The sequence below is a fragment of the Trypanosoma theileri genome, assembly GCF_002087225.1.
Source record: "Trypanosoma theileri isolate Edinburgh chromosome Unknown TM35_Tth_62_V1, whole genome shotgun sequence".
Taxonomy (NCBI): domain Eukaryota; phylum Euglenozoa; class Kinetoplastea; order Trypanosomatida; family Trypanosomatidae; genus Trypanosoma; species Trypanosoma theileri.
Genome location: NW_021639904.1, coordinates 26,607 through 39,198, shown reverse-complemented (window position 1 = coordinate 39,198; position 12,592 = coordinate 26,607). Strand labels below are relative to the sequence as shown.

General features: G+C 41.3%; 6 protein-coding genes across 6 annotated transcripts; all 6 read right to left on the bottom strand.

Moving 5' to 3' along the window:
• TM35_000621130 (uncharacterized protein) lies at positions 1 to 603 on the bottom strand (the record flags this gene model as incomplete). The annotated part of the gene is made up of 1 exon (XM_029030999.1): positions 1 to 603. A coding segment is annotated over one exon (603 nt), but the record flags the coding sequence as incomplete, so codon positions are not given.
• An 876-nt stretch (positions 604 to 1,479) lies between these two features.
• On the bottom strand, positions 1,480 to 2,391 carry TM35_000621120 (uncharacterized protein; the record flags this gene model as incomplete). Its single annotated transcript, XM_029030998.1, has 1 exon — positions 1,480 to 2,391. The coding sequence occupies one exon, from the start codon at positions 2,389 to 2,391 to the stop codon at positions 1,480 to 1,482; it is 912 nt and encodes a 303-aa protein (XP_028877704.1).
• A 1,170-nt stretch (positions 2,392 to 3,561) lies between these two features.
• TM35_000621110 (uncharacterized protein) lies at positions 3,562 to 4,725 on the bottom strand (the record flags this gene model as incomplete). The annotated part of the gene is made up of 1 exon (XM_029030997.1): positions 3,562 to 4,725. The coding sequence occupies one exon, from the start codon at positions 4,723 to 4,725 to the stop codon at positions 3,562 to 3,564; it is 1,164 nt and encodes a 387-aa protein (XP_028877703.1).
• Positions 4,726 to 5,415: 690 nt separating this feature from the next.
• TM35_000621100 (uncharacterized protein) lies at positions 5,416 to 6,312 on the bottom strand (the record flags this gene model as incomplete). Its single annotated transcript, XM_029030996.1, has 1 exon — positions 5,416 to 6,312. One exon carries the CDS (start codon positions 6,310 to 6,312, stop codon positions 5,416 to 5,418), a length of 897 nt encoding a protein of 298 aa, XP_028877702.1.
• Positions 6,313 to 7,457: 1,145 nt separating this feature from the next.
• On the bottom strand, positions 7,458 to 8,435 carry TM35_000621090 (uncharacterized protein; the record flags this gene model as incomplete). Its single annotated transcript, XM_029030995.1, has 1 exon — positions 7,458 to 8,435. One exon carries the CDS (start codon positions 8,433 to 8,435, stop codon positions 7,458 to 7,460), a length of 978 nt encoding a protein of 325 aa, XP_028877701.1.
• A 1,823-nt stretch (positions 8,436 to 10,258) lies between these two features.
• Positions 10,259 to 11,065, bottom strand: TM35_000621080 (uncharacterized protein; the record flags this gene model as incomplete). The annotated part of the gene is made up of 1 exon (XM_029030994.1): positions 10,259 to 11,065. The coding sequence occupies one exon, from the start codon at positions 11,063 to 11,065 to the stop codon at positions 10,259 to 10,261; it is 807 nt and encodes a 268-aa protein (XP_028877700.1).
• Between the last annotated feature and the right edge of the window lie 1,527 nt (positions 11,066 to 12,592).

Genomic DNA, 12,592 nt, shown 5'->3' with positions numbered 1-12,592 from the left:
ACTGACCACATTGCTTTCAGTTTGACCGTCAGCGGCAGGAGCACCGCCAGTACCCGCAGCGGGAGAAGAACCAGCATCTTGTGAACCGTTTACACTTTGAGTTTCCCGAGTTTCCGCAGTCTCTTTGTCAGAAGGAGTAACAACAGCAACAGTTGGGTGAGCACGATCCTCTTGTCGTCCTTCAGTATTAGGTCCCTTGTCAGTTACATGATGACTTTGACCATAGGTACCTTGACGTCCGCTATCATTAATTCCACGAATTTCATTTGAGTTAGCATGATTCTCTTCTTGTGGTTTGTTTTTACAACCAGACTCAGCAGAAGGACAATTCCCTTGAGTGTCACCACCATTGGTAGGGCAAACCTCCTCCCCAGAAGATTCCTCACATTCCGTACGAGCAGCGTTACGTATACTGGAGTTAGAATTACACGTAGAACCATGAGTACATTCAACACCACCAGCAGCACAACAACTACCACCATCTTCGCAACTGTTATCAGCGTGTCCAGATGCAGCAGAAGTACGAGCACAACCACTACCACTATCACCGTCTTGGCAAGGGGAAACATCCTCATTTCCAGGTTGAGCCTCTGCAGCTGCCATACAGAGACACTCAACACACAAAAGCAAAGCAAGAAAAAACAACACACGGTGCACCATCATTGTTATAAAAATTAACAATACTCTCTAAGTTCACTCTTCTACAGAAATAAGAAGAGAGAGAAATTCTAAACAATACAAAAGAGCACAGAAGAAGTAAAGAAAAGATAATCAATGACAAATCCAGAAAAATCACCTAGAAGGAATCTAATTAAAGGAAAATAACAAACATTACCCAGTATTAAAAAGAAACTCCCAATAAAGAGAAAGAAAAGAATCCCAGAGCACCATGACCTGAACCAGAAAACACACAAATACGTTTCTATGGATACACTTTGCAGGGTATACGCAATCATGATCATAGATGTATCTGTTACTCCCTTACCTTACTCTGCACAAAGAAGATCAACAAAATACTGCAGGGCAAAGCACACAATGCCCCAGCAAAACCACAAAGCAAAAAAAAAAACAGATATTAATTATTAGCCCAACTTACCCAAGTAAACACAGAAATATACACCAACTATGGGTGTAAGTCTATATGTGTATATATACGCAATTATAAATATAAACTCATCTGTTATTATTATTTCCTTTTCCCACTTCAAAAAGCAATTCATCATCATTATTACAGTGCAAAGCCCAGGCACACAGAGAGAGTCTCCAAAAACACACACACACACAATGGAGTAGCAATAATAATAATTATAGGATAAACACAGAGAGAGCAAAAACACACACAAAAACACATTAACACTAAGAAACAAAAAAAGAAGATTATTATCCCAACAAGTGGAAGATTAGTTAGGCTGTAGGGATGTATGCAAATAAAAAAAGAGAAAACAAAGGATGACCTGAGTCACACCACCACCACCACAATCAGCACACAAGAATACAGGACAGTGTAACCACAAACAGTAGTGGCACACGCACCCACACAGAACTGCTGATACTGCTGCTGCTGTCTGCATCACCCTTCTTGTTGTTTGTGAGTTCAGGAGGAAGTGTTGTTGTTGTTGTGGTGGTTGGTTCCTCATTAGTGGATGTATTGTCAGTTTCAGGGTTCGTACTCGTTGAGTTATTCGTTGATGTCTCTGCAGAATTACCACCATCTGCAGTTCCATCAGTTTGAGAAGATGCAGAAGTAGGAGATGATTGTGCACCTGTACCTTCTCCACTGGCTGCACTGGTGTTGACTGCGCTACTGTCATTGGATGTATCATCAGTTTGTTGAGGTGGCTGTGGTGAAGGTGGTGAAATTGAGTTGTCTTTCACCCCAGGAGTAGCTTCTTCACTTCGTATTGAATCTTGACTGCTCTCTTGCTGCTGTTGAATTCCTTGACCGTTTCCTGCAGAATTCACTTCTCCCTCTGCAGCACCCTCCGCACCACGTTCCCCATTCTCCCTCTCGTGTTTAGTAGGGTTAGTAGTAGTGACCTCAACTTGACTACCCAGTCCACTCGCCTGAGAAGATAGGGCACTACCGCCAGGACCGTGCTGTAGACCACCTCCAGATTGATCATGACCAATGGTGTTAGGCCCTTTAGCACCAACACCAGGACCAAGAGCAGGAGCAGCAGCCTCAGCACAAGAATCACCGTCATCAGAACCTCCAGAACCTTCACGGCAATTATCACCATCACGCCGCTGAAGGAGAACCTTTGTCTCACTCTCCGTATCAGGGACTTGGTCGGAAAGATCGGCGGCAGGCACTTCTTCAGCGAGGACGTGCACACACGCACATGAGAGCAGGAGAGCGAGGATACACAGCACGTGGCGCATCATTACCATTACAATACTTCTTGTAGTAGTCTTACTTCAATCGCTTACAGAAAAAAACAAAACAGATAGAAAAACCAGAAACAAAGTGAATCAATGTAAACAAGAAAATGAAAACACATACCAAATCAAACAACAATCAACAATTACAGCAGAAGAAGACACACATGCAAAAAAGGTGCAACCATGACTTAGATAGTACCCAAATTAAAGGAACAAAACGCATACAATACCCAATAACAAACAGATAATCCCAATTACCACACACCCCACACCCCGCAAAAAAAACTAAAGAATACAACCATCAGAAGCAGACAGCACAGCAATAAAATCAAACTGCCTCTTCCTGTAGGACCAAGCACAATTACAAATATACTTATGTATTCTTTATCATTTTTTCTCTCTCCACACAAAACAATCCAACACACAACAATGCAGGAGAAAGTACACAGCGCCCAAGCAAAGAAAACGAAAAAAAAAAACAAATTAAGAGCAGAAAGAATCATACAAAAATAACTCACAGACCACTGAGTATGCTGGTGTGTTCAAGCAATTACGAATACAAATTGTATTAACTACAATTTTTTTCTTTTTTCTGCATAAAACAGAATACCAAAAACCATGCAGGGTAAAAGCACAGTATGACCCACGCACACTAAAGCTAAGAAAAAATATTATTAATTAGCCCAATTTACCCAATAAACACAGAGAAATATACACCAACTATGGGTATAAGTCTATATGTGTGTATATATGCAATTATAAATATAAATTCATCTGTTATTATTATTTCTTTTTCCAAATTTCAAAAAGCAGTTCATCATTATCACAGTGCAAGCCCAGGCACACACAGAGAGTCTCCAAAAACACACACAATACTCCATGGCTCTAGTTTATGTATATCAAATTACTCCACACACACATCTGTGTAGCAGCAAGAGATGTATACCGTCAGTGAGCAGAACAGCCCAGTATTCTACACACACAACGGAAAAAGCAAGTAATGGAATTATTAGAAAAAGAACACACACACGCACACATAAAAGTAAAAAGAAAAAGAAATTCGAGTTAAAAGAGAAAGTTGATAAACAGATTATTAGTTTATTCACCCATGGGGGATATACGCAATTATGACAATAGGATAACCATTATTATTATTTGTCCTCAGATAATTCCCACCGTTCAGTACACAGTAGCGGAGAACAACACAGCCACGATCAGCAGCGGTGCTGCAGTGCACATCCACACAGGACTGACACTGCTGTCAACATTAGCCTTGTTCTGTAATGCGGAGGCAATAGTGCTGATCTCTGGGTTAGGTGCAGCAACAGGAGATGGAGTGGTGGTTGGTGCTTCTGTGGTAGTATTAGTGTTAGTGGTGGTGGCTGCAGAAGCATCGACATTCCCTTCTGAGACTGCGGTGGCAGGAGAAAGTGTTGTTGTTGTTGTTGTGGTGGTGGTCGATACCTCATTATTAGGTGAATTGGCATTGTTGGAGTCCGTGTTTGCAGAGTTATTGTTCTCTGTTGTACTTGTAGCTGGAGTGGTTTGGTTGGCTTCACCTTCCGCGTTAGTTGTACTCCTGTCGCTGTTTGCAGCTTGTTTGTCCCCTGCCGACGCAGGCTCAGTCCTCTCGGTAGGTGCAGGTGCAGGAGAAACAGCAGCAGTAGAATGGCCAGAATTAGTCTCAGCAAAAGGAAGATTAACATCAGAAGCAGCACCATCAGATGCATGAGAAATAGCATTACTTTGGTGAGCTGACTCTGACAAACCTTCCTGACCACGTGGTGACTCAACTGGAGTAATTTCCTCTGTTCTAACTACAGTAGTTTCCGCAGGTGGGGCCTCTCCCGGTGCTTCACTTGCACTCGCAACCTTTGGCGCCTTCCATTTAGTACTTTTAACCTCATTCTCCGGATTATATGAAGTATTGTTGTATAACAACGTACTTCTAGAACTTTTTGACTCCCTTGCTGAAAACGTAGTATAGAACTCGGCATTTATGTCAACAATAGCCATCACTGCCTTTGGCTGTCCAGCATTAGTAGTAGCAATGGTTGTTGTTGTTGTTGCTCTTGTTGCGGTACGCTGGCGGCAGAGGTCTGCGTACTTCCCACATGCAGACACACGGCTGCCCGCACCGCATGTAAGCCACTCGCTCTCAGCAGCGGGGCGTACACGCAGCGCACCGCCGGCCCCGCACGACACCTCCACAGCCCCACGGGATACACCACGGCCACTGGGACTGTCATTATCAACAGCAGCCGCAGCCGACATGGTATACCCGCAGGTACAGCACAGCACAACGGCCAACACACACATCACACGGAACATCATCATCATCATGAGAGAGAGATAATAGTTTGGTTTGCGTAAAAACACTGATCTAGAAAGAAAGACAATCAAAAAGTAAAGAAAGAAAATAAATGAAGTATCAAACATGTTAGGACACACAAATCGATTCCCACTATGGAAACTCACATCACAAAAGAAATACCTACCAGTTAAAGAATGCAATACAGCGCAATAACCTCAGTGAGAGTAAAACAAAAACAAAAACGCCCACACTCACAAATATCTCAAAAAAGCCTGAGCCACCCAGCAAAATCATCAAGCAAATAAACAGATATTAAACATTAGCCCAATTTACCCAGTGAACACAGAGAAATATACACCAACTATGGGTGTAAGTCTATCTGTGTGTATACAAGCAATTATAAATATAAATTCATCTGTTATCATTATTTCATTTTCCCAAATTTCAAAAAGCAGTTCATTATCATCATTACAGTGCAAGCCCAAGCACACACAGAGAGAGAGTCTCCAACAACACACAATGAAGCAGGAATAATAATAATTATAGGATAAACACAGAGAAAGCAAAAACACACACAAAACACGTTAACATTAAGAAACAAAAAAAAGAAGAAGTAAATCCCAACAGGTGGAAGATTAGTTAGACTGTAGTGTGGATGTATGCAAAAAAGAAAACAAAGGATGACCTGAGTCACACCACCACACCACCACCCATTACAATCAGCACACAAGAATACAGGCCAGTGTAACCACAATCAGTAGTGATACACGTACCCACACAGAACTGCTGATACTGCTGCTGCTGTCTGCATCACCCTTCTTGTTGTTTGCAGACTCAGGAGGAAGTGTTGTTGTTGTTGTGGTGGTGGTAGTAGTTGATTCCTCATTAGTGGATGTGCTGTCAGTTTCAGGGTTCGTACTCGCTGAGTTATTCGTTGATGTCTCTGCAGAATTACCACCTTCCGCAGTTCCATCAGTTTGCGAAGGTGAAGAAGGAAGAGATGATTGTGCACCTGTACCTTCTCCACTGGCTGCACTGGTGTTGACTGCGCTATTATTACTGGGTGCGCCGTCAGTTTGTTGAGGTTGCTGTGGTGAAGCTTCTTTATTTGAGTTGTCTGTCACCCCAGGCTTTGCTTCTTCACTTTGTTTTGGATCTTGACTGCTCTCTTGCCGCTGTTGATTTCTTTGACCCTTTCCTGCAGAATCCACTTCTCCCCCTGCAGAATCCTCTGCAGCACGTTCCCCATTCTCCCTCCCGTGTTGAGGAGTAATGACTCCAACTTCACTACCCAGTTCACTCGCCTGAGAAGATAGGACACTACCTCCAGGACTACCCGGTTGATTACCTTCAGACTGATTATGGTGACCGTGGGTGTGACGCCCTTTAGCACCAACACCAGGAGCAGCAGTCTCTGCACAAGATTCACTGTCACCAGATCCTCCAGTACCATCATTGCACTGAGGAGCTCCTTGAAGGAGAATCTTTGTCTCACTCTCCGTATCAGGGAGTTGGTCGGAAAGATCGGCGGCAGGCACTTCTTCAGCGAGGACGTGCACACACGCACATGAGAGCAGGAGAGCGAGGATACACAGCACGTAGCGCATCATTACCATTACAATACTTCTTGTAGTAGTCTTACTTCAATCGCTTACAGAGAAATAAAAAAGATAGAAAACCAGAAACAAAGTAAATCAATGGAAACAAGAAAATAAGAATACACACCAAATCAAACAACACTCAATAATTATAGCAGAAGCACACACATTAAAAAAAGATTCAACCATAACTCAGATAGTGCCCAAATTAAAGGAACAACGCATACAATACCCAATAACAAACAGATAATCCCAATGAACCGCCCCAAAAGAAAAATAAAAATAAAGAGAACGACCATCCGAAGCAGGCACATCAATAAAATCAAAATGCCACTTCGAGTAGGACCAAGCACAATTATATATATATATATACTTATGTATTCTTTATCATTTTTTCTCCCCACAAAACACTCCAACACACAACAATGCAGGAAAAAGCACACAGCGCCCAAGAAAAAAAATAAAAAAAACACAAATTAACAACACAAACTGCACAAAAATAACTCACAGACCACTGAGTATGCTGGTTTGTTCAAGTAATTACGAATACAAATTGTATTAACTACTATTTGTTCCTTTGCTCTTATAAAACAGATTACCAACAACCGTGCATGGCAAAAGCACAGAATGACCCACGCAAACTAAAGCAAACTAAAAGATATTAACAATTAGCCCAATTTACCCAGTAAACATAGAAATATACCAACTATGGGTGTAAATCTATATATGTGTATACGCAATTATAAATATAAATTCATCTGCTATTATTATTTCTCTTTTCCCACTGCAAAAAGCATTTCATCATCATTATCACAGTGCAAGCCCAGGCACACACAGAGAGAGTCTCCAAGAACACACACACAATACCCCATGGCTCTAGTTTATGTATAAAATTACTGCACATATCTGTGTGTACTAGCAAGAGATGTATACCGTCAGTGAACAGAACAGCCCAGTTTTCTGCAAACACACAACGGAAAAAGCAAGTAATGAAATTATTAGAAAAAGAACACACACACAAAAGTAAAAGAAAAGGAATTCCAATTAAAAGAGAAAGCTGTTAAACATATTATTAGTTTATTCACCCATAGGGGATATACGCAATTATGATTATGTTAGTTTAACATTATTATTATTATTAACCGTCAGATGAGTCCCACCCTTCAGTACACGGCAACGGAGAACAACACAACCACAATCAGTAGTGGTACACGCACCCACACAGAACTGCTGATACTGCTGCTGCTGTCGGCATCACCCTTCTTGTTGTTTGTGAGTTCAGGAGGAAGTGTTGTTGTTGTGGTGGTGGTGGTGGGATCTGCATTTCCCACACCTTCTTGGTTATTTGTTGACTCACTCCCTACAGGTGTAGTGCCGCTCTCAGCAGTTGTATTATCAGAACCATCACCACTCACTCTGGGCGAAGTGTTAGAAGAGTCAGCAGAAGGTTGTGTTGCCGTAATTCCATTGTTATCTCCATTTTCACTCTCACGTGTTGTATTGTTGCCGTTGCTTCCAGTTTGGCCATCAACTGAAGACTCAACAACACTCCTCTCAGGAGGTTGAGGAGCAGCAGGAGGTGTAGGAGTGGGACCAGGAGCAAGAGAAGAAGAAGAAACAACACCTCCAGGTCCAGCAGCACCCGTTACACCTTCCCCTGGTTCACCAGGAGCACCAATTGGACCTGGGTTACCAGGTACCTGGCCATTTTCTTGAGGCTTACTTATACTTCGAGCCGGTTCCTGTAGTGAGTGTGTACAATGTGTATCAACAGATCCATCACGGCAACTGTCTTCCTTCTTAGGTTCGTTAGTATTGCAAGTTTCCGACCCAGTAGACGTCCCACAATTTTGACGAGCAGCTTCATCTTCACAACCGCTAATGGAGCACTGAGGAATAGAGTCGTCTGAAACACAAGGTTTACCACCAGGTAGTTGAGGAAGATGAGGAGGAGGTGGTGGTGGTGGTGGAATAGCAGGAGGAGAAGTACGCGAACAATTTTTACCATCACCAGAACGAGTGTAACCATCAGGACAACGACCATCATCAGGAAGAGGAACAGACTCAGAACCCGTGTCAGCTGTCACGCACAAAGAGACAGCACTCAACAGCAAAGCGAGAAAACAAAACACACGAGACATCAGCACGACAGCAAGATTTAGTTTGTTGTTATAGGCCACTTGAATGCAGAAGAAAGAAGAAGAGATAAAGAAAATTAATACAAACACTCAATACATTAGAAACATACACACAGAGATAAACAAAGGAGAGCACAACACACAATAACCAGTCACACAAAACAACATGAGGAGGAAACGAAAATATAATTAGTAACACCGAAGAAACAATACTCCAACATCACTCATAGTTCAATTAAAGATCAAGCCCAGAGTATCCAGAATGAAACAAGATAATCCCATATTTCCCAGAAAAACAAAAAGAAAAAAATAATGAATCAAAAATACGAAAACCTTACGAAGAAAGCAAACAAATAAATAACAGTGTCTTCGTCTGTCAGCATATATACAATTACAAATAAATATATATATATATATATATATATTTTACGACTTTTCCTTTACACAAACCAGAGAAACCAAACAGTGCAGCACAAAGCACAAGGGGCACACGAAAAACCAATAGTAAAAGAAACCAAATTAATAACAAGGCCAAATTACCCAACTAAAGGAAAGAAATACACCAAGTGTGAATATAAATAGTTGTATACCCTATTACGTATGTATATATATACATGTTATTATTATTTCATTTTCTCATTCCAAAAAACAGACCATCCCATTATACTGGGTAAAGCATAAAGTAGCCCAAAACACAGAAAATAGAGTAACATATATAAAGATAATAAAACAAAATACATTAACATTAATAATCAAAAAAGAAAAAGATAATCCCAACAGGTGAGAGATTAGTTAGACTGTAGGGATGTATGCAAAAAAGAAAACAAAGGATGACCTCAGTCACACCACCACAATCAGCACACAAAAATACAGGCCAGTGTAACCACAATCAGTAGTGGTACACGCACCCACACAGAACTGCTGATACTGCTGCTGTCTACATCACTCTTTACATTTGGTTCAGCACTAGCGGCAGTGCGGGATTTCTCAGGACTCCTTCATCCTCTTCATCCTCATCCTCATCGTCGTAATCACCATCAAGATCTTCAAGATCCTCAACATCATCATCTTCCTCATCGCTCCCGTTCCCAACATCTTCAAGACGTCTCACACCCACAGGAATAGCATGATGAACAAGAGAAGGAACACCAACAGTGGAAGTTTTAAAAAAGGGCATCAGAAGCTTTAGGACTATCAGCCCATACTAACCCACAAGCACAACACAGTGCAAGAGTTAGTAAATAAAGCAGGTAACACCTCCCCAACACAGCCTTTGTCATCGTTGTTGACTATTTTAGTAGACTAATACAAGGAAGAAGGAGGAACACAAGAAAGAGAAACAAAGAAACATACAGAAGTACAACAAATACTCACAGTGGAATAGAGAGAGAGAAACAGCAAATGCACAGTAAAGCAACAAAAAGGAATATTCCGCTTGTATGATAATATGTATCCCTTAATAGAAAAGAAAAGAAGACCACATTACCCAAATAAGAGAGAGAGCCAAACACACACACAATACCCCATGGCTCTAGTTTATGTATTAAATTACTCCACAAACACATCTGTGTGTACTAGCAAGAGATGTATACCGTCAGTGAGCAGAACAGCCCAGTTTTCTGCAAACACACACAACGGGAAAAGCAAGTAATGGAATTATTAGAAAAAGAACCACACACATAAAAGTAAAAGAAAAGATATTCATAATTAAAAGAGAAAGCTGGTAAACAGATTATTAATTTATTCACCCCATGGGGGATGTACGCAAAATATGATTATGTTGGTTTAACCATTATTATTATTTGTCCTCAGATGAGATCCACCGTTCAATACACGGTAACGGAGACCAATACCACCACAATCACTAGTGGCACACGCACCCATACAGAACTGATACTGCTGTCAACATTAGCCTTGTTCTTCACAGTGGAAGCAATGGTGCTGATCTCTGCGTTGGGTACAGGTGAAGGAGATGGAGTGGTAGTTGGTGCTTCTGTGGTAGTGTTCTCGGTGCTTGACAAAGTAGTGGTATTGGTTTCTTCTGAGCCTGTTGTGGCAGTTGTATTCGTTGCTGCAGTATTCTCTGTCGCTTGTGAAGGATTCTGCGAATCATCACCAGGTTTAACAGTACTGTTATCTGGGGCTGTTTCAGATTCACTTTGTGTTTCGTTTTGTTTGGAATCAACAAGTTCAGGTGATTGTGCTTCCGTAGTTGGTGCTGTCGTCTCTGGTTTCGTGGGACCATCTTGTGTACTCGGTTGTCCTGCACCACTTGATGATGAAGATATGCTGTCTCTAGCTGGAACTTCTCGGTGTTGGGTATCTGAAGAAACAGCACCATCTTCACGAACCCCAGTTCGATCCGTCTGAACTTGTCCTTGGACTCCACCCTGACCTCCTTTCGCAGCAGAACCACGTGGGATAAGAGAGTTTTCCAAAGGACAGTTTTCTTCTGCACTATAGAGAGCAGTAAAGATTCGTGCGTCACCTTCAGTACGACAAGGAGTTTTAGAAGTAACAGTAACAGTACCACCAAGTCCATCTGCCGCACCAGGCTGACTGTTACCTTCCGCATATACAGAGGCAACACTCAGCAGAAAAACCAGCAAACACACAACGGGACGCATCATCATGGAAAGAGTAATTCTTGGTTGTTTTACGTCACTTTGTTAAAGAAAAAAGAGAACAGAGAGAAAAAGTAAAAAAAAAAGATACCACACAAAAGAAACAAAAACAAATGGTGGTAAAACAGAACACAACAAAAACAACAGTCACACAATACAACACTACCAGTATAAACAATAAGACATTTAATAAAGAGGCACCACTAAAAAAAAACCGAAAAAAAAGAAGTAAAGAAAAAGAAATTAAAAAGTACAACGAATGCCCAGTAAACATACAATTTACACAGAAAGCTGGGTATGCTGGTGCTTATAAGCAATAGTGAAATTATGTCTAACAATTACTGTTTTTTTTCTCTCTTCAAAGTAGACCATCATAACAATGCAGGACAAAGCACACAACAAACCACAAGCAAGCAAACAAACAAAACAGATATTAACCATTAGCCCAACATACCCAGTAAACACATAGAAATATATACCAACTATGGGTTTAAGTCTATATGTGTATACACGCAATTATAAATATAAATTCATCTGTTATTATTATTTCATTTTCTCACTACAAAAAGCAGTTCATCATCATAATTATCACAGTGCAAGCCCAAGTACACACACACACACACAGAGTCTCCAAGAACACACACACACAATGGAGTAGCAATAATAATAATCATAGGAAAAGCATAGAGAGCAAAAACACACATTAACATTAAGAAACAAAAAAGAAAAGATAATCCCAACAGGTGGAAGATTAGTTAGACTGTAGGGATGTATGCAAAAAAGAAAAGAAAAAAACAAAGGATGACCTGAGTCACACCAGCACCACCATTACACAATCAGCACAGAAGAATACAGGCCAGTGTAACCACAATCAGTAGTGGCACACGCACCCACACAGAACTGCTGATACTGCTGCTGCTGTCTGCATCACTCTTCTTGTTGTTTGTGAGTTCAGGAGGAAGTGTTGTTGTCGTGGTGGTAGTAGTGGACGTTGAATCAGCATTGACATTTTCTTGTGAACCTTCTGTTCCAGTCGTACCTGTAGCTGCAGTAGTCTGATTACTGGTATTACTGTCACCACCTTCATTTGCACTTTCCGGCTGAGTTTGTGGGTTGGTGGTGTTGGAACCACCTTCTCCAGATGAGGTTGTGTCTTCAGTTGATGACGTAGTTGACTGTCCTTTTTGGGTGTTTTGTTGTGGTCTCTCTGAGTCTACATTACCTGCTGTGGATGACGTACTCCCTGGGCCTTCACTTCCTGCTGGTTCACTGCCATTATCTGTGTCCCCACGATTATGATCTGCTTGCACACCAGATTGTTTATCATTATGGGGTAGATTCTCTACAATTTCCTGATCTTCTCTTTGAAGTCCTTTTTCTTGTTTTTCTTGTTGTTGCTGTTGTGTTGTTTCAATGCCACCTGTTGCATTGTTGCTTCTGTTCCCCGATTCTGGCTCTTCAGGAACTTCCTGTTCCTTAGCAGGTGGAGGAACTGTTACTTTTTTCTCAGGAACAACTTCTTTTGGAGCCTCAGGT